The following is a 19,770-nucleotide window of genomic DNA, read 5'->3' as shown; positions in this document are numbered from 1 at the left end:
CCTTGATTAATGTTTCATAAAAATCACTAGGTGGTAGCCCAGCTAAATGAGCATATAAAGTTAATCTTACAGCTGAGTTGACATAACTATTAAACTTCAAAAAGTTCACAATTTCTGCTCTTTCTTTCCCCCTACTTCCAAGGGTAGCACTTGTTTAAGGGTATTTGGTGAAACACTGTCTATAAAATCAGATAAATTATATATGTACACACACACACACCTATGTTTGCTTTAGATGTAAGGGTGGTAGGGATGCAACATGAAAAAAAAAATAAAATCACCAGTGCTTATAACTCAAATCCTTCTGGCCTAAACTGCACTTTCATTGCTACTTCTGGAGGTTCTGTATAAATCTTGTTGGGGGAAGGCAAGCAGGGATTTCCTCTGGGAGTCTATCATGGAGGCATCTCTCAGGCAGGGTGTGTAGTGGAGTTGCCCTGGCTAAAAATGGGATCTCGTGTGTGTGTGTGTGTGTGTGTGTGTGTGTGTGTGTGTGTGTGTGTGTGTATCACAGACAGAGATAGAGGAACAAAGTAATTTTTCTAATTGTGCTTAGGACACATGAACATTGTAAAAGTTTTCTTTAAAAGTTTTTAAAATTATATATTATTTTATATATTTATTCAAATATATTAAATATTTATATTTTAAATATTTTAAATATTTATATATTTAATATTATATAAATATATATATATATATTTAGATTTCATGGTCACTCCCACCACCAGAGTCGACCTCCTTCCACAAATGTTCCCAGGGTGCATGCACCATCCCTGCTACCCAACCTGCCAGCATAACAGGTCTATTCTAAGTTTTGATTGTTAAAGTTTGGGTCTCATGATTTCATTACTGTTGACTCTGGTGGCTTGGATATTTAATTCTGTCCTTTCTTTTCCCCTCCCCTAATTCTATCCTTTCTTAATATCCCCAGTGCACCAGAGACTACTTGGTCCCTAGCCCCCATCCTTTCATATATGTGTTTCTCCTCCTCCACTCGATGTCTTTCCTTCTCCTCGCAATACTTGGGACCAAGATTATTCTAGAGAACTCCCATTTAAACTATTACATTTTTTTTCATGCAGTTATTCTAAATACTACATACAAGTGAGATCATTATTTATCCTTCTCCCTTTTTCTGACTTCATTTAACATACTATCTTCCAGTTCCATGTTGCAGTAGGGTGCAACATGGCTTCATTCTTTACAGCTATGTAGAACTCCATTGTATACATGTACCACTCTTCATGATTCACTGATCTGTTGTTGGACATCTACCGGATGTCTTGGCGTTTGATTCCAAGTCTTACATATTGTACCGAGTTTTGCAATTAATAACGGTGTGCATATATCCTTTCTTTAGGACCAGTATTTTTCTGCCCTGGGCAAAAAAAAATAAAAATAAATAAGTGTTTTAAAACAAAACCCCTGCTGCACACGTGTGCAAACCACATGGAAGCCCTAAGAACCAGAACTGGTGTTGAAATTGGGGTCCCCAATCTCTTTGCCTTTAGGAGCCCCATTGTCAGGGGCCCTAGCTGGGAGGAGATTAGCAGCTGGGAGGAATGGGGGGGTGCCAAGACCCGACGCCTGGGGGAAGGTGCTTGCCCCGCCCCGGTCTTCGGGGAGGTGGGGGAGGAGGAGCCGCGCGCATGTGCACAGCTGGCGCCCCCCGCCCCGCCCCCCCAACACACACAGCTGGGACGTGGGCCGCTGCCCGGCTGGCGGCTGCAAGCAAGCAGTTCCTTAGCCGGCCTCAGTCGCGCGGGCTCCGCGCTTGGTCTGTCCGTCCGCGCCGTCCGTCGGCCATGGCCGTGCGCTGCCTGCTGGTGCTCCTTCTGTGCTGCGGCTGGGGGGTGCTAGCCGTGGTCTCCCCGAAACCCGGAGCCGGCTGTCCGAGCCGCTGCCTGTGCTTCCGAACCACCGTGCGCTGCATGCATCTGTTGCTGGAGGCCGTGCCCGCTGTGGCTCCCCAAACCTCCATCCTGTGAGTGCTGCTGGAGAGGAGAGGAGAGGCGGGGAGCCTCAGCATTTGGGTGTCCAGGGTGGATCTTACGGGGTATGGCTGCTGGAAGGGAGGAACGCGGGGACCCAGGGGGGACATGGGCAGGCTGGAGAATCAGGGGGTGCAGGATGGGAAATCATGAATCAGGGGAGCTGGGGAAGGACCCCAACGTCGGGGGGAGCGGGGTCTGGCAAAGATCCGCCCGGCCTTTGTCCTCCTGGACCGGGGTGGGCGCGGAGGTCGGGACTCTGCGCTGTGCGCGCGGCCTCTGAAGCTTGCCTTTGTTCGGAGCTCCGAGTTCCCGTCCGGACTGGGAAGTTGTGGGGAGCAGCCAGGGGGAAACCCCGTTATCCTCTGATTGGCTTCTCCCGCATTCTCCTCTGAGCTCTCCCTCCTTCTTGCTCCCTTTCTCCTTCTTTCTCTTCTCCGGGCCCTCTTCGCCCCGTTTTAAGTCGGACGAGGGGCAACCCCTCTCCCTCTGGTCGGCCGGTTCAACCCCCTGTTGCTTCTCCGCACCCCGTTTCGCTCCCTGCCCTACCGACTTTTCTTCTCCCTCCTCCATTGCTTCCCCATCATCTGCCCCTCAGATCCCCATACCTGTTTCTTCTGTTTCCTTCCACCCCAAGTTCTTGTGCTCCTGTATCCGGGCTCCGTGGGGGGGCTCGGGGGATCCTCGGGGACCCTCCCCAACAGCCACCACCCCATTCCACACTCCCGGCTCCACATCTGTGCCACTGTCGCGCGTGCAGAATTGCCAGTCCCAGGGTGTGCACAGTTCGCTTCGGGGGAACTGAGCCCGGAGGCCAAAGTTTTATTTATTTTTTTTTTTGGGGGGGGGAATATGGGGCTGGGGTGCGGGTTTCCGAATAAAAGCGGCAGCATTGGGTATCCGGGATCAGGCTAGAGCGGAGTCGGAGCGGCGCCGGGCCGCGCCCCACATCTCCAGCCCGGACGCCACGGGGGCGGGGGAAGGGAATCTGTGGGTTACTGAGTTGATACCAAGTACCGCTGGCGAAGTTGTGGGTTACCGAGTTGTACAGAGTATCGCTCTCCGGGGCCAGTCTGGTCTTCAAGCCCCAGGGAGTCGGGGAACCTTTATAGGAGCCCTTTATAGGAGCTCGCTTTGCTAACGCACCCCCTTTGATTTAGAAATCCTGGAGAAATCTGGGCATGCCGGCGTGCACCTCTGGAGGCGCCGGCACTTATTCAACGTCCTCCAGCTGCCCTTCTGAATGCCAAAAATAGTTTTCACTTTTTTTCCCCCCCCTGGGCGGCGGAAGAGCCTGCAAAAGTTGTAAAAAAAAAAAATTGAGGGAACGATTCAGGAAGTGGAAAGTTAGGGTTCTTCCGTTTAACATCAAACTCGGGGGACAGACCCATCGAGGTCGCCCACCGCTTCTTTAGGGGCGCCGAAAGCACCGGGGTTCCCTAGGGGACAAATGACCTTTGCAGAAATGATCTCCGAGGGGGGCTTCCGAAAGCCAGAGGGAGGGTTTTCTGGATACTATGGATAATTGATTAGTGAGTCAGTGGGGAAAAAAAAATTAAAAACTTGGAACCCGAAGTCGGGATTCCCACCCCCAACCCCAATCCCAGGATCTGGCGGATATCTAGTCAGGATCAAGAGCTTTGTCTTCCAGTCTCACAAAATAAGGACGTGATAGAACAAAAGAGATTCTTCATCCCTTTGTGCTGCAGGGGTGAGGTGGGATGGGAGTGGTCCTGCACAGACAGCTCTGGACTGAAGGCCCAGGAAGCGACCCCTGGCAAGAAAGATTCTCCGGAGGCGACACTGTTTAGTAAACTTCCTCCTAAAACTTTCACTGCTGCGGGAGCTTCCTGGAATGTTTTGAATTCACCTAGCTGGATGTCTTAGTTCTCCTGGCTACCACATCCTTTACTGAATTAGCAAATGTTGGTGTTAGGACACAGGACCGCCCCCCTCCACCTATCCCCCCCTTCCCGCAGATATTTGCAGCATGGACCAAGGCCTGGTGGGACAGCTTCTCACAGAAGTACAAAACCCATTCCATCACCATCGCCCCTGCTCCATACACGCACAGGGATCCACGGAGAGGTTGCAGTGATGGGGGACTAGTTTGGGAAAAACTCATGCTCCTGTGGGGTGGGGGTGGTGCCAGGGAAAAGTGGAGACTATGCTGAAGCCCCCAGTGGCCTCAGGGCTCCCTCTGATTGGTTTTTATGAACCATAACCTTGTAGAAATGTGTCTCTTTACAAACGCAAACATTTTCATCTTAAAGTTGACTTTCAGGGCCCAGTTCTTCGTGTCTCACCTACTCCTTGGGAGAGGGCAGTGCTGGGTCTTGTCTGCAGTGCTTAGGGACTTTGCCTGGCTCTGTTCTGAATTGCTCCCAATAGTGCTGCTGGGGGACTTCTATGGAGCGCTGGGGATCAAACCTGGGTTGACAGAGTGCTAGGCAAACACCTTAACCCTTGGATTGACTCTACACCTCCTGCTATTTCTACTTTCAAAATACATGAATATGGTGCTGGTGAGATTGTACAGTAGATAGATAGTCAGCATCCCCAAGTTTGATCCCAAGCACCCCGTATGGTTCTCTGCCCCTCTCACCCAGGTCATCTGAAAGCTTATATTTATTTGGAGAGATAGTTCATGGGTAAGGTTTTTGCCTAGTACACAGCTGCCCTGATTGAATCCAGGCGCTGCATATGATCCCCAGGGCACTGATAATAGTGAATCTCTCAGCACCCTGGGGTGTGTCTCCAAACCCCTCTCTATATAGGTATATTTGGTAGAAAATGGAAATATCAGAGATATAAGAGTAAAGAGCTTCACCCAGTATTAATTGTGCTATCCAGCCATCATAGCATCCCTTTTCTTTCAACCTCCTTCATCCCCATTACCCCTTAAGATTGAATCACAATCAATCACTGGGGTAGAGAACTGACTTCAGTTGGACTCCTGGCATCACATGGTCTTCCAGCATTGCTGAAGGGTGTGTGTGTGTGGTGATCCTGATAACAGAGCCAGGAGTAGTCCATGAGCACTGTCAGATGTGGCCCTCACTACTCCCCTAACCTCATAGAATTTTGTTTATTTAATTTTTTGTAGTTTTTTGGGGGGTCACACCTGACAGCGCTCTGGGGTTACTCATGGCTCTATGCTCAGAAATCACTCCTAGCAGGCTCGAGGGACCATATGGGATGCCGGGATTCAAACCACTGTCCCTCTGCATATGCAAAGCAAACGCCTCACCTCCATGCTATCTTTCTGGCCCCGTTAGTTATTTTTCTTTCTTGGGGTATACCTAATGGCGCACAGTGCTGACTCCTGACACTTTGTTCAGGGTCACCCCTTCCAAGGGTAGAGGGAACATATGGGGTGCTGGGGTAGTCCAGAACTACCATGAGCAAGGCAAGTGTCCTACCTGTAATACTATCACTCTGGTCTCTTCCTCATGACATTTTAGTTGAATGTTCTAGGCAGACTTATTGTAGTATAGTTTTCAGTTTAGAAAATCCTTGTCTGCATCTACCGTGTAACTCAAATTTGCTTTGACCCTTGTTCCTGCCAATTTATTTCAGTTGGTGCCTTTCACTGGATTCAGCATTGGATTCAGTGAATTAGAGTTTTTCTTTTTTTTTTTTTCCTTTTTTTTGGTTTTTGGTTTTCAGTTCTTGGGTCACACCTGGTGGCCCTCAGGAGTTTCTCCTGACTCTGCACTCAGAAATTGCTCCTGGAAAGCACAGGGGACCATATGGGATGCTGGGATTAGAACCACTATCCGTTCTGAAATGGCTGTGTGCAAGGCAAATGACCTTCTGCTGTTCTATCTCTCTGGTCCTGAATTAGAGTTCTTAAGCTCTGCATGGTGTCCTGTGCTTTGCAGCATCCTAGAAGCTCCTTCATCTTCTGTTATAATCATTTAACTCAGAAGACTTTGTAAAAGGTGTAAACTTTGTTCTCCATTTTAAGTATAACATGTTCCTCTGTACTGCAGTCCATTTGTTAGCATAATTAAACAGCTAGTATTAAAACATAAGGCCTGATATTCTTCCTCTGCTCCATTCCTGTTCTCTGAGCCCCCATTTGTGGGAAGTACTACTTTATACATGCACATTGAGACCAGAAGAATAGTACTAGCATGTAAGTACTTTGCTAGCATGTGGCTGACCCAGGTTCAGCCTACACTGTGTCATCCCTGAGTGCAGAGCCAGGAGTCAATCCCCAAGCAATCACAATAAAATATAAATAAATATACTCATGAAGACTGGGGGTATCTCTCCCTGGTAGAGCACATATGTGAGGACTAGTTTTAACCTCCAACTCCACCATCACAGCAGAAGCAAACATGTGTATCAAAAGTCCTTTTGTTCTGGGACTCAGCCTGTGGGCTCGCAGACCTCTGCCTTCATGCACCTCTTTATTTCCGTTTTCCTTGTGGCCTCACCTTGGAATCAGATCTTCCGTTCCCAGTTCCACCCCTCCAGGCACTCCAGAGTTGCAGAGCTCTATCAGACTGAGCTTTCATTATCCCAGTCTGTTGTCCATGTGACAGGAAACCTGGTGCCAGGGGAAACTCTGAGACGCAGACCAGGGTGAGCTGGGAAGGTCCAGGACCCAGCAGATACCCAGAAACATGTCCCAGAACAGACAGGGTCAGAGAGAGTGTCTCCATAGGGTCTCCTCCTCTGGAGTCATGGTCTTCCCTGCTAGCCAGTTCTCTCTCTTTCTCAACTTCCTGAGCACTTACTGTGAGTTTAGATCCATTGGATTTTGATCTGGTTCCTACTTTAGTGGAAAATCATCTGTTCAAGGTGGTGGACATGACTCTCCCCCTGCACAAGGCAGCAGAATGGGGTGGAGGAGGACAAGTGGGGTGTGTTTAAGGCAGTGTTCACTTCTGTCCTGTGCAGAGAGCCCCTATCATTTGACCCATCTTGCTGCATAGAAGACCTCAATATTTCTGCTTTCAGAATAAGGCCCACAGGCTTTGGGACTCTCAGAAAACAGAATCTTTCCACCCTGTTTCTTGGTCCTCTAGAGACAAACCCCTGAAGAGACAAACCCCTGAGTCTCAACTTCTTCTGTTCACCAACCTTCATCAGAACGCCTCAAATGATGCTCTCAGGAGAATAATTTCCCCATCAAGAGCCCCTTGAGGAAATGACTTCTTATCAGTGGGCTCAAGGAATCATAACCCTGTAAATTGAGGAGAATGGGTAGGTAGGTAGAGATGGGAAGACTTTGAGGACCAGGTCAGCCTTTTTCCTGCCATTATGGTTTACCTCCTCACTCCTGACTGAGCCTCCAAGGTACCCTTAGCTTGAAAAAGAAGCCCTAAAATATTTACAGAGGTCAGTAGAAGTGAAGAAAACCTCCTGGCTTCTGAATTTTCTTATTATAGGGTTGAGGGTTTGGGTAATCCTCAGCAGTGCACCTGGATTGACTTCTGGAGGTGCTTAAGAAACTATGTGTGGTGCAGGGGTCAATGCAGAGTCAGCATCCTTCAAGGCAAGTGCTTTACCTTCTGTACTACCTCTCTACCCAGCATCTTGCTCCTCGCTGTGTCTGGACCACAGTCTTTTTAGCTCCTTTGGATTACTAACTGCATTTTAAATATAATATATTAATGCTGGGGCCAAAGTTTTCACTGATGTTTTAATGAACACAGTTCAAATGTATATGAAAAGTGTAGATATATTTTAAGAAACTTTTTTTTCAAAGTGTTGGATCTTTTCAATAGTTTCTCCCTCCCTGATTTCAGTAACTATGTCCGGTCCCAGGTCCTGAATATAAGGGGAAGGTGGTTGTGGTTAGCTACACATGTTTGAGGGGCCTGGCCCCATACTGGAAGTGGAATATGTATCCTTGAAAATCTAAACTTTGAAAGAGTCCTGAAAAGAATCTTCTGCAGGGCAAGTGAGCTGTGCTTCAGTGGTTAGAAGCCCTCCAGCTTCTCTGAATCGGTTCAGATTCTACTGAATCAAGGAAACAGTTTTGAAAAAGAATATAGCACCCTTCTGACTCTCAATCCACTAGACAGCTTGACTTTTCCTAGGCTGCATCCAGGGTGCTGAGATACATTCCCTGCCCTCTTTTCCACTTTGCTACTTGTTGATGACTGGTAGCAGCTGCAGACTTCCCTCTGACAGTTCTGTGTTCAGTAGAAAATGTGTGTGTGTGTGTGTGTATACATGCATGTGTGTGTGTGTTTCTTGGTGGACATGACATGCTTTGGGAGCACATCACTGAGGAGGTGGAATTTGTGCACCAAGCCATGGTGCACACTTATGCCATAGGTGGAAACTGCCTCACCCATACATGAACTGGAAACAGGTGAAGCTTCTAGATGGAAGACCAGGATATTTTATTATCATTATTTTTCTTACTGATTAATATTCTGTGTTTTGCAATACTTTTAGTATTGCACATAATTCCAACATCATATCAGTGTACCTCTGTTCCTCCCTCATAACCCCAAGTCATGACTCCTTTCAAGCCCTCTCCCCCAACTCAGTTATGGATCTTCTCAAAATGGGCTGCATTCAGGGTTTTTTTGTTGCTTTTTGCTGTGTATCTTAAAAAAACAAAACAAACAATAAAACAGGACATTTTAAAACAAGTGGACCCGGAGAGATAGCACAGTGGCGTTTGCCTTGTAAGCAGCCGCTCCAAGACCAAAGGTGGTTGGTTCGAATCCCGGTGTCCCATATGGTCCCCTGTGCCTGCCAGGAGCTATTTCTGAGCAGACAGCCAGGAGTAACCCCTGAGCAGCGCCGGGTGTGGCCAAAAAAAAAAAAAAAAAAAAAAAAAAAAAAACAAGTGGACATTGGGTAGGCTAAACAAGAGCTGTCTATTCACTGACCTGATTAAAGTTTCAAGAATTAATATTTCCAGACACAAGAGCACACCCCCAATCTTCAAAGCTCACTGTCTTGCTCTCTATTTTTTTTTTTAATCTTGAAAGTTTTAAGCTGGAAGATGGACATGCATTCTTTATCAATGGCCATGCCATTCTCATGTGCCTCACAAGAAAATCTTGGAATAGATATTGGTGGTGGAGGGAAACTAGGGCTGGCATGAGCTCCCAGTCAGAACCCAGGTCTGAAAGCTACAGGATCTGGGCCTGGTAGACTAAGAAATTCCCTGATATTTAGTGTCTGACATCAACTGTCCCTTGAACCTCAGTGTTTATATTCACAGAGTATTTTCTTTTTCAGTTTCTTATGCTTTGAGAGGCATAGGAAAAAAGGTGTACCTTAAATAAAAGTTCATTTTGGGGGGGTGCAACAGATTAAAATTGAAAGTTAAAACTTGCAGTTTTCGTTTTAGTGCTTCAATGGTAAACTAAAACATGGTATATATTTCTTGAACTTCCTGGACTCTGGCCTGGACTGTTGAATTAGTAGCATGTTGCATGTGCCACTGCAAAAACTCAGCTTAGAAATCAGTGGATGAATTACTTGTCAACTCTAAATGCCTTATTAGTCTTTAAGATCATAGATGTTTGTAATCTTTATAAATAAGTCTTTCCAAGAATTTTTCTGTATTGTGAAGTTAAAAGTTTTTTGGTTGGTTTGTTTTTGCGCCACATGATAATACTCAGGGGTCATTCCTGGCTCTTTGTTTGCAGATACCGTATATAGTGATGGAGATTGAATTGAGGTTGGCCACATACAATGCCTTAACTCTTGTCTTTTTCAGATAATTATAAAAAACAGTTGTTTTCCTCTCCAGTTCTCTCTAGATTCCACAAGTCCCCAAACATCTTGCTTATTCATAAGCAAGATTTCCCACCACCAATGTTCCCAGTTCCCCTTCTGCTCTTCCCCCGCCCTTTTTCTGCCTCTATGACAGACATTTTTCTTTACTCTCCTTTTTTTCCTCTCTTTTAGACACTGTGATTTCCAATAGAGTTACTGAAGGGGTATCATGCATACCACTATCTCCTTTCAGCACCCAGTTCTTGCCCAGAATAATCCTTTTCAACTATCATAGTCATAGTCTTCTCTAACATAACTGCACTCCCCTACTCTTTGTGGCAAGTTTCTTACCATGGACTGGTCCTCCTGACCCTCATCTCTATAATTTGGATATTAATACAATACTATTTTTTTTGGTTAATAACCATGGGCTAATTTTTTATCCCCTTTTCTTAGCATGAATACAAGGTTGATTACCCTTACTAACTTATTGATCAGTTTCTTCACTTCTCGGACCCATTACCTTTCTCCTCTTTATCCTCAGCACTGCAAAGTTGAGTTAGGGAAGACACTAACTTCGAATGCTGTCTCTGGTTGATCTTGCCTAGAGAGTGATGCCTCCCTTCCAGGTTTGCCCCAGGTACTCCTTATCTTTTTTCTGTGAGGATATAGCAGATGTCTGCAGTGGTGGTTTGTTCTAGACCTGATTATGGGAGATGTGGTTTTCAGGGGTTGAATTTAGCCTCTCTGAGAACTCAGCAGGGGATCTTTGTGATCTAGGAGCTGAATCATTCATTGTTCATTGTCCATCCTAAGGAGCTCAAAGATTATGACTGCTGGTCTCTTTTGTTCTATAGTAATGCCTGGAGTAGAAATTTAATTAATGACCACTTCTTTACCTTGTTTTGAACCAGATGAATTTTCCCTTACCAAAAATAGCCTTATTGATTAAAAACGGATTGATGTTAAACACTTTTCACATATTTCTTGTGCAAACTCTTATTCTATTCATGTGCAACCATCAAAATTGAGGTAATGAACAATTTACACACACACACCCCTCCAAAGTCCCCTTTTGTTTTTGGTTATTTGTCTTCCCTGATGCCACAGCCACACTGCTGTGTTTGTGATTGGAGGGATGCCACTTCTTTGTTTCTTTTCCTGGAGTGCCTTTGTTTTGGAATTTTGCTTAAATCTTGCCTCTTGGACTGAGCTGAACACATTTGTTTCAGTATTTTAGAAACTGTGGGTAGAAATAACTATAATTCTCCCTAGAACTTTCTGATGAGGCTACCTGGGAGTGGGATGTTCTTTTTTTGTTTGTTTGTTTGTTTTTGGGGGCCACACCCGGCTTTGCTCAGGGGTTACTCCTAGCTGTCTGCTCAGAAATAGCTCCTGGCAGGCACGGGGGACCATATTGGACACCGGGATTCGAACCAACCACCTTTGGTCCTGGATCGGCTGCTTGCAAGGCAAACACCGCTGTGCTATCTCTCCGGGCCCATGGGAGTGGGATGTTCTTTGCAGAAAGATTTTGAACTGCATATTCAATTTCTTAAAAAATATATAAGACTATTCAGGGTGACTTACTTCCTGAATAAGCACTGGTAGACCTTGTCTTCCAAGAAGCTTGTCCATGTTTGTTGAATTTGTTCCTTATTATCTGGGACCTGCCCTGATGTAATTTATCTTGTTGCTGATACTAAAATTTTACATCTCCTATCTTGTTGATACTAGAATTCTGCCAGCCCCATCAGTCTGACTAAAGTTTATCCATTTTGTTGATCTGTGAAAATATATACTTTTGAATTTAATTCTTTTCTCATTTAATTTTCTGTGTGTTGGTTTCTGTTTAGAATTATGTTATTTCTTCTACTCTAGGTTTCATTTGCTTTTCAGATGAATCCTACATGTTCTGCAAATCTGAATTTCTCTTTCTCTAGCCCTGTAACCAAGCCTGCTGGACTCTCCAGCCCACAGTATTAGTCATTTTCTCTCTTACCAATCTATTTTTCTGTTTGACCGTGATGTACAGCAGTTGTATTATCTGCATTCATTTTTGACCTCTCAGGAATCTCCACTATTAACTATGAACAGTACCATGAACAGTTTACTGTTTTATTTTGCTTTATAGGGCTCACAACCACAATACTTGGACAATTGCCAGATCAGTAGTTGGACGTCACTTCTGGCAGTACTTGAGGTAACCAAATGGTACTAAGAAATTGAGCCTGAGTTCCTGCATACAAAACACAAGTCCCAGTCTTTTGAGTATCTCCTCAGGCAGCCCCAAACAATTGTTTTATAATTTTTATATTTTGGAGGATTTTTTTTTCTTTTTGCTTATTTTAGGAGAGTAAATCTAGGTGTGATATTCCTTACTCTTTTATTTGGGGGGTAGGGTTGTCCACACCTGGTGATGCTCAGGGGTTATTCCTGGCTATGCACTCAGAAATCGCTCCTGGCTCGGGGGACCATATAGGATGCCGGAGGATCGAACTGTGGTCCGTCCTAGGTCAGCCATGTGCAAGGCAAATGCCCTACCACTGTGCCATCACTCTGGCCCCGTGATACTTTTATTTATCCATTATTTAGTTATAATTTAATCTTACTTAACAATCAAATTATGTGTTCACTTTTTCAGTTAATGCTTTTAAAAAGTTTAGGTTTTTTTCTCAACAAGGTTTAAGAACTAAGTAACCATTAGAATTATTGGTCAAATAATGAAAAAATCATTAGTGTTTTCAGTCATACTGTGTTCTACTTGCCTTTGGAATATTGTAGACACTGACTAATGTGAGCTAAAATTCTTGACTGGCTGCTGTTTAGGTAGTGTACTAGGTGCTGGTACCATATCTCAACCTGGATGCATGGATTTGGGGGAATGCCATATTGGTGCTTAGGCAAGTGGGAAAGGGGGGGGGTGAATGTTATGCATTTCACTAATTTCCCATTCTGTGTAGGACTTCACTTGAGCCTGATTGTGATTCTGGCTGCTTAAATTCCTTCCCTCTGCTCTCCTTCTCCAGTGCCCTTCCTGGCAGCCCAGGTTCTTAACTAGAATTGAAGGTGGAGTCATGAAAAATTTGCCAAGAGTAAAAGATTTCTGAAAGCACTGTAACCAAAAATCAAATCAAAATCAAACACATAATGAATTGAAGATGTTTTAGGCAAAGCTTGCTTGTGCTGCATTTCTTGGGTGAAAAGAGATCATAAATAGGAAAATCAAGAAACCCTGCTCTGTAGGGCATGGCCGATTATTCAACTGACCAGAGAGAATGTAGTGCTTGCATTTTTTTTTTTTATTTTTGGGCCACAACCGGTAATGCTCAGGGGTTACTTCTGGCTATGTGCTCAGAAGTCGATCCTGGCTTGGGGGACCATATGGGATACTGGGAGATTGAACCGTGGTCCGTCCTAGGCTAGCGCTGGCAAGGCTGACACCTTACCCCTAGCACCACCAAGCCAGCCTCAGTGCTTGCATTTTTTTTTATCTGCACCACCATGTACATTCTTTTGTTTTTGGGGGACTGTACTGCACATTCAGCAGTGCCCAGGAGCTATAACTTCTGTGCTCAGGGATTATTCCTGGTAGTCGGTACTTGGGGGACCATATGTGGTACCAAAGATCAGATCTGGATTGGCTATATGCAAGGAAAGTGCCTTAACCCCTATACTCTCTCTTTAGTTTGTGTATTTTTTATTTATTTTGTTTGGGGTCTCATACAGTGGTGCTCAGGGGTTACTTCTAACTATACACTGAGAAATTACTCCTGCCACTGCTTAGAGGTCATATGGGATGCTGAGAATCAAACCCAGGTCGACTGAGTGCAAGGCAAGCACCCTACCTTCTGTACTCTCTCCAGCCCTAGAGCTTGCATTTTTAACTAGTCCTCAGTGTTGGTATTGTCTCCGTGACACAGTAATGGAAGTCATCAAGCTCTGTGTTCTATTTCAATAGGCAGTTGGCTGCTTTACATGGACAGATATTAAAAGCAGTTTATTCATTCTTCCAAGGGTCTGCCCCCCCCCCCACACACTTGTTTTATCTCTGTGTTTCATGTGGAGCAGTGTCAGTGTGGTACTCTATAGCCCACATTCACATTTCTTGTAACCAAATTGAAGCTTTGTCAGAGGAGATGGTCAGAGTTGGGTACAATGTGCTTTCTGGGCAAGTTCAGAAATGATGAGTGATGGGATGAAAATTGGAAGGAGAAAAACTGGAGGACTTCTGAGTCCTTAGTTTGGATGTTTTGGCTTGTGGGAGGCAGAATCAGCATCATCGTCCTTGCTCTTTCTAGGGACAGGAATTGTGTCTTTCTGTCAGCCTCTTGCCCAGCATGGGTTGGGACCAGGAGCGTGTGTGTGCTCCTGGGGGTTGGCACTGGTCACCAGCCTTCCTGTTTACTTCCCGTAATTCTTCCCGTGTATACATTTGGAAAGTCTTCGGAAATGTGTGCCTCTGCCCTCCGTTGGTCTTGGCTTCACTCAGTGCTTTGCTGTTCAGTACCCTGGGGAATGTGGAGTTGGTTAGGTATTCAGCTGTGTGAGTTCAGGCAGGAAAGTAAATGACTCTTCTTCATGAGCTGTGGTTCAGGGGTTATAAAACCTGCCCTCTCACCCACTTCACTGTACCATCCTGTTTGTTTTTCTTGTACAGCGTTAAAAATATTTTGTGCATGTTGTACACGTTCATGACAGAAAAATGTGAAAAAACAAAAGAGCAGAGCAAAACAAATTACTCATCTTCCTACCAATGAGAGAGAATTTATTATGGTAGATATGCCCCTACATCTACACATAGTGCAAATATTTATGTGTATGCTATGTATATAAAATATGCATGTTTGTATGTCTGCATCTCTTTCTATCTGCCAAATCATTCTTTCATTTCTAAATTTTGAGTCAATGTCATGACTGGTGTCCATTTATTTGTCCATACCCATAAAATGCAGTTTTATTTAGTTTTAGTTTTTGTTTTGGAACTATCACACCCAGTAGTGCTTAGAGCTTACTGTGGCCTCTGGTCAGGGGTCACTAGTAGGTAGGTGTTCAAAGAACCAGATGTGGTGCTGGGAATCAAAACAGATTTGGCCATATGCAGAATAAGTACCTTGACTATTGTTCTCTCTGTGTAGATCAAATAGATAACATATTTTTGTTTTGTTTTGGGGTCACATCTGACAGCACCCAGGGGTTACTCCTGGCTATGCGCTCAGAAATCGCTCCTGGCTTGGGGAATCATATGGTACTCCAGAGGATCAAACTGCAGTCTGTCCTAGGTTAGTGTGTTCAAGGCAAATGCCCTACTGCCTGTGCCACCTCTCTGGCCCCAGATAACATATTTTTACATCTAATGATAGGCATTGTGGCTTTGTATTTGCAATAATGAAAGGTCTGCACCATCATCGTTTTTATTTCTTTTTAAGCTTTATGTGTTTTTATAAATTTACAGATAAAAAATTACCATAATCCTTAATTGTATTCACCATCTTTTTTTTCTTTTTTTAGATTCTTTTGGGGTCACACCTGTTGGTTATCAGGAGTTAGTCCTGGCTCTGTGCTTAGGAACCACTCTTGGTAGTTCTTGGGGGATCATATGGGATGCTGTTGATTGAACCTGGTTGGTCACATGCAAGTCAAGTAAACACCCTACCCACTGTATTATCTATCACTCTGGACCTCTGTTTTCACCATTCTATTAATGACTGTATATATATGCACATATATGTACATATATATAGTATTGTTTGGTATTGCCAATCTTATGTAATCAAATTACTGTATAAACATTTCTGTACCCAATGCAACTTTGTGTTGTATTTGTGATTGTTTCCATGACTTTAGGGCACATCTCTGTAATCTATTTAAATCTTAGTCTGCATCCAAATATCCAAGGACTCCTTTTGGCTTATTGTGTGTGTTTCTGTCCTCACCACAGATAATAAGAAATATGTTCTGTGAGTTCAGCATTGATCTTCCATCTGCTACAAACCCAATTCAATTCACTTAAATCAGTTGCAGACGCTTATTGCTGAGGAGGAAGGACACATGATTTCTTCATGGAGCAGAGCCCATGGGGTACCTCTCACACTTAGACTATGGGAACCTATGAATTGTGTTTCCTTGTGTAGTTTCTACATTTTGCTTGTCATTAATATTTTCTTCAACTATTTGGAGTTCAGCATGCCCAGAAAACTAATCAATGCTTGAGCAATAAACTAGGGAGTCCATCACCCAATTCAGGGGCTGTCTTTTGGTCCTGTAGGTGATGCTCATAGAATATTTTTATAATTCTGACTCCTTAGGATTTATACCATCTCTGCCAAAACTAGATAATCAAATACTGAACTGTTGCCATGGGGGAATACAGGGCTACAACCCCTTAAGCATCCAGTTATTTTTCATCAACCCTCTAATAGATAACCTTGTGGGCACCTTCTTTAATACATAGTTCAATAACTTGGAACTCATAGCCCAAACTATATATATAATTTATATGTGAAGGAAGCTTCTGGAACATGACTCCTGTGTGCTCTAAGGTTCACTTGATGATTTTCTTATCTTTATAGTTTTGACACTATGCTTGAGGACAATTTTAGGCAAAAGGCACTATCATAACGCATACATGTTTGAAAGGCAGAGAAGCAAGAGATGACTAAAAATGACTTTGTTTACGGCCTAAGATCTGGAGCAGGAGGGCAGAACATTGCTGTTCCCATGTATGTACCTGGTGATGCAGATCCTTTACTCCTGAGTTTGTTGGCAGTTAATGCCTAAACCACTATGGGGGCCTATGATGGGCTTACAAATATGTCTGGGAAGTACTAAAATAGGTAGATGTGGAATCTGACCATAGTAAAGATTTGTGAAGGGTGATACTTCAAACTCACATTGCAGAGATGGGAAGGGTTTTGTTTTGGCTATGATCAGAGAGGTCTACATCTTGCTGTTTTTCTTTGAGGAATGTAAAAATGAGGACAGATCTCAGGCAGGAGAACTCTTTCTTTTTGTCCACAAATGAGGGTGAATGTATGCTCACCCCCGGAACAAGGACTATGCTTATCTGCAGCTCTCATTGGATTTAGGCTCCTCTTCCTCATCATAGTTTCCTCTAAGGAAAGAGAACCTAGATTAGATCAGTTGCTTCCTGGAGAGAAAAATATATTTCTAAAAACTTTGTAGCCAACTGGGCAGCACTTTAGCTTCTAAAAATAGAAATGATTGGGGTTGGAGAGATAGTACACTGAGTAGGGTACTTGCTTTGCTTGTTCCCAAATCAGGTTCAAACTCCAGTATCCCATATCCCTGTCCCCCGAGTTGGCCAGGAGTGATTCCTGAGTCCAGAAAAAGTACTAACTCCTGAATTCTGCCAGGCATGGTTTAAAAAAAAAAAAAAAGCAATTAGAGTAAATAGTCATTGTTTCTTAGACAGAGAGATATTTCTATTGGTATGGAAACAGGTAGTTAAATATTGATCACCAGCATATCGGTTCTTTTCATTGTCTGGTTTTTTGTTTGTTTTTTGATTTTGGGTCACACCTGGCAGTGCTCTGGGGTTACTTCTGGCTCTATACTTAGAAATCGCTCCTGGCAGGCTCAGGGGACCATATGGGATGTTGTACAATTTTCTTTGGTCAGTGATTATCATCAACACATCTATCTATTCATTCACCCATATACTCACCCACCTTCCTTTCTTCCTGTCTCTCCACATGCCTATCTCTCTCTTTCTCTCTTTCTCTCTCTCTCTCTCTCTCTCTCTCTCTCTCTATCTATCTATCCATCCATCCATTCATCCTTTCATTCATCCACCCATCCATCCATCCATCTGTCCATAGAACCATCCTCCCTTCCATTCATTATTGTCAAACACACACACAAACACAATCATTTTTTCATTCATTTATCCATCTAGTGAGGATCAAGTACTCATAATAAGATACTCAGTGTCTGCTGCTAAGTAGTTCACTGTCTAGGAGGCCAGGTGTGAAGTACACAATGGCAAATTCAGTGCACCTCTTGCCCAACATTGTACTCTTCCTACCCCTGCTACCTCTCATGATTTGGGAATAGAATTGAATGCCTTGCTGAAAAAATTTTTTGCTGTGGAAAAAGACATAGTTTTAGTTTTAGAGAAAGTAATTTTTGTGAAGTCAGATCTCTGTTCTCTAGTGCTCATATTGCTTTGTTTTTAAAATTCAATTTCCTTATTTTCTTTAGTTTGGAAGAGGCCTTTTTATCCTGATGGTTCTCAGATTTCTGTGTCTAGTTATTTTTTGAACTGATCAATGGGAAAGGATTTGAGTGATTATTTGTGCAGATTATTTGTGCAGTTCTTCCAAGTATTCTCCCAAGGATCCTGTGAGCTAGGGTCCAATGCTGGAAATTAAATGCTCATTACCTGCGGCAGGTCTACATTTGGGCTTTTTATTCTCTTACTGAAAAGGACCTGGAACCCACAGGACTTAGAAAGCTCTGTGCAAAAAAAAAACAGACTTGATTAAGTCAGGTGAGACTGGGTATTGGAAGGGTCTGAATCCACATGAAAATCTTTTAGAAAAAACAGGCCAGCTAAGTTGTATTTTGATTCTTTTCACATTCTTCCCCTTTTTGGTCATATTCTGCAGAAATCTTTCTTGAAACTGCTCTCAATCTCATGCCAACCATGATATCTTCTTTTGGAATGACATTTTGCCTCCCCTCCCTGTGCCCTTTAATATTTTTCTTATTGATGCATCTTTCATCTCATTCAGCTCTCTAAAAATATATTCCCACTGAGCATTAACTGTGCTTGCATTTCTGGTCTTGTTGCTAAATTTTGTGTGCACAGGGAGCTCTCTGGGTTGAGTCACCTCCAGAAACCTGTAGGGCTCAATGAGTGATTATTGACTATGACTTGGTTGATTCCATTTTTTCATTTACTTTCTATATGAACATAATTAAAGCCTATAAAGTCACAAACAAAAATCAATCTGTTTTGGTTGAGTCTGATACCATTGACTTGGTGGACTTGATTTATGCCTCTAGGTATGGCATTTTGCTTGCCTGGTTTCTCTTCAGCAACAGATCCTTGCTAGGTAGGCTGCTTGGACACAGTGTAAACTTAATCACTCATATCTTTTCTTCTGGGCTTCTTCTGCAGAAACCCATTGAAAAAGGTGGCTAAACACAGAAGTCAGGGAATACTCCCAAGAATCAGAAAAAGGCTTCTCCAGGACTAAATGCATTATTGGATGTGTGCCCAGTGTAAAAACATAATTTATCCATTTATCTTGCTGAACTCAAAGAGCTTGCTCTGTTTCAGCGGGAATCCATCTCAATTAACCTGTTCAGTTACTGTGACAAATAGACTGTGTGGGCATGTGTGAGCCTATGTGACACTTCATTTCATGTGCCCACTTGGTTGGGTCACAGGGCCCAGATGTTTGTTCAGGCATTATTTATTCTGGAAGTTTCTGGGGGAAAAGTTAGTGTGTAGGTTGAATGAGATTACCTTTTCATGGGAAGCTTTTGTGCAAAAATGATTATGCTCCTCAACAAAGATGAGTTTTATGCAATCAGATAAAGATGACTCCTGGATGGAGTGACCCTTTCCTGGGTCTCCAACCTTCTATCCCATTTTGCAGATTCTAAACTTGCTAACCACTTTCCTCCTCTATCTCCTTTCCCTCCCTTTCTTGTGTTACATTTCTTGTGTTCCTGGAAGACCTTCAGTGGTTGTAGTTAATGTAGATAACGTGTCTTAAGATTAGGGGTGGAACTAGGTAGGTGCCTGACCAAGGACAAAGAAAATTATAACTTATATATTCTGTCTCTGGGGTACTTGAACTAGAACAAAGTCCCAATGGGTGCTGATCTTCTGGCACACAGAGCAAGCAAACAAAAGGCTCCACTGTGGGCTGTAATGTGGACATCTGAGCAGCAAAGAAAAGTTTGTGTCCAAGGCATCTGTCCCTGTTTGGGACTTCAAATTGTTGAATGAATTTTTATTCCTCGAGTCCAAACTAATCTCAAAAGACACTTGATGACTTTATTGCTAAACTTTTATAAAAAGGGGGGAATCTTTGGCTTA

The 19,770-nt window shown here is 43.6% G+C and overlaps 1 protein-coding gene across 1 annotated transcript in view; it reads left to right on the top strand.

Moving 5' to 3' along the window:
- Window positions 1-1,778: 1,778 nt before the first annotated feature.
- The window catches only part of PXDN (peroxidasin), a 90,356-nt gene continuing 72,364 nt past the window's right edge, over window positions 1,779-19,770 (top strand). Inside the window, exon 1 of the mRNA XM_049784898.1 lies at window positions 1,779-1,987. Within this exon, the coding sequence (XP_049640855.1) occupies window positions 1,809-1,987 (179 nt within the window). The 5' untranslated portion in view covers window positions 1,779-1,808. The remainder of the gene's footprint in view (window positions 1,988-19,770) is intronic.

Source organism: Suncus etruscus, chromosome 12, assembly GCF_024139225.1.
Source record: "Suncus etruscus isolate mSunEtr1 chromosome 12, mSunEtr1.pri.cur, whole genome shotgun sequence".
Classification (NCBI taxonomy): domain Eukaryota; kingdom Metazoa; phylum Chordata; class Mammalia; order Eulipotyphla; family Soricidae; genus Suncus; species Suncus etruscus.
The sequence above is the reverse complement of the archived record's forward strand: the minus strand, read 5'-3'. Positions and strand labels throughout refer to the sequence as shown.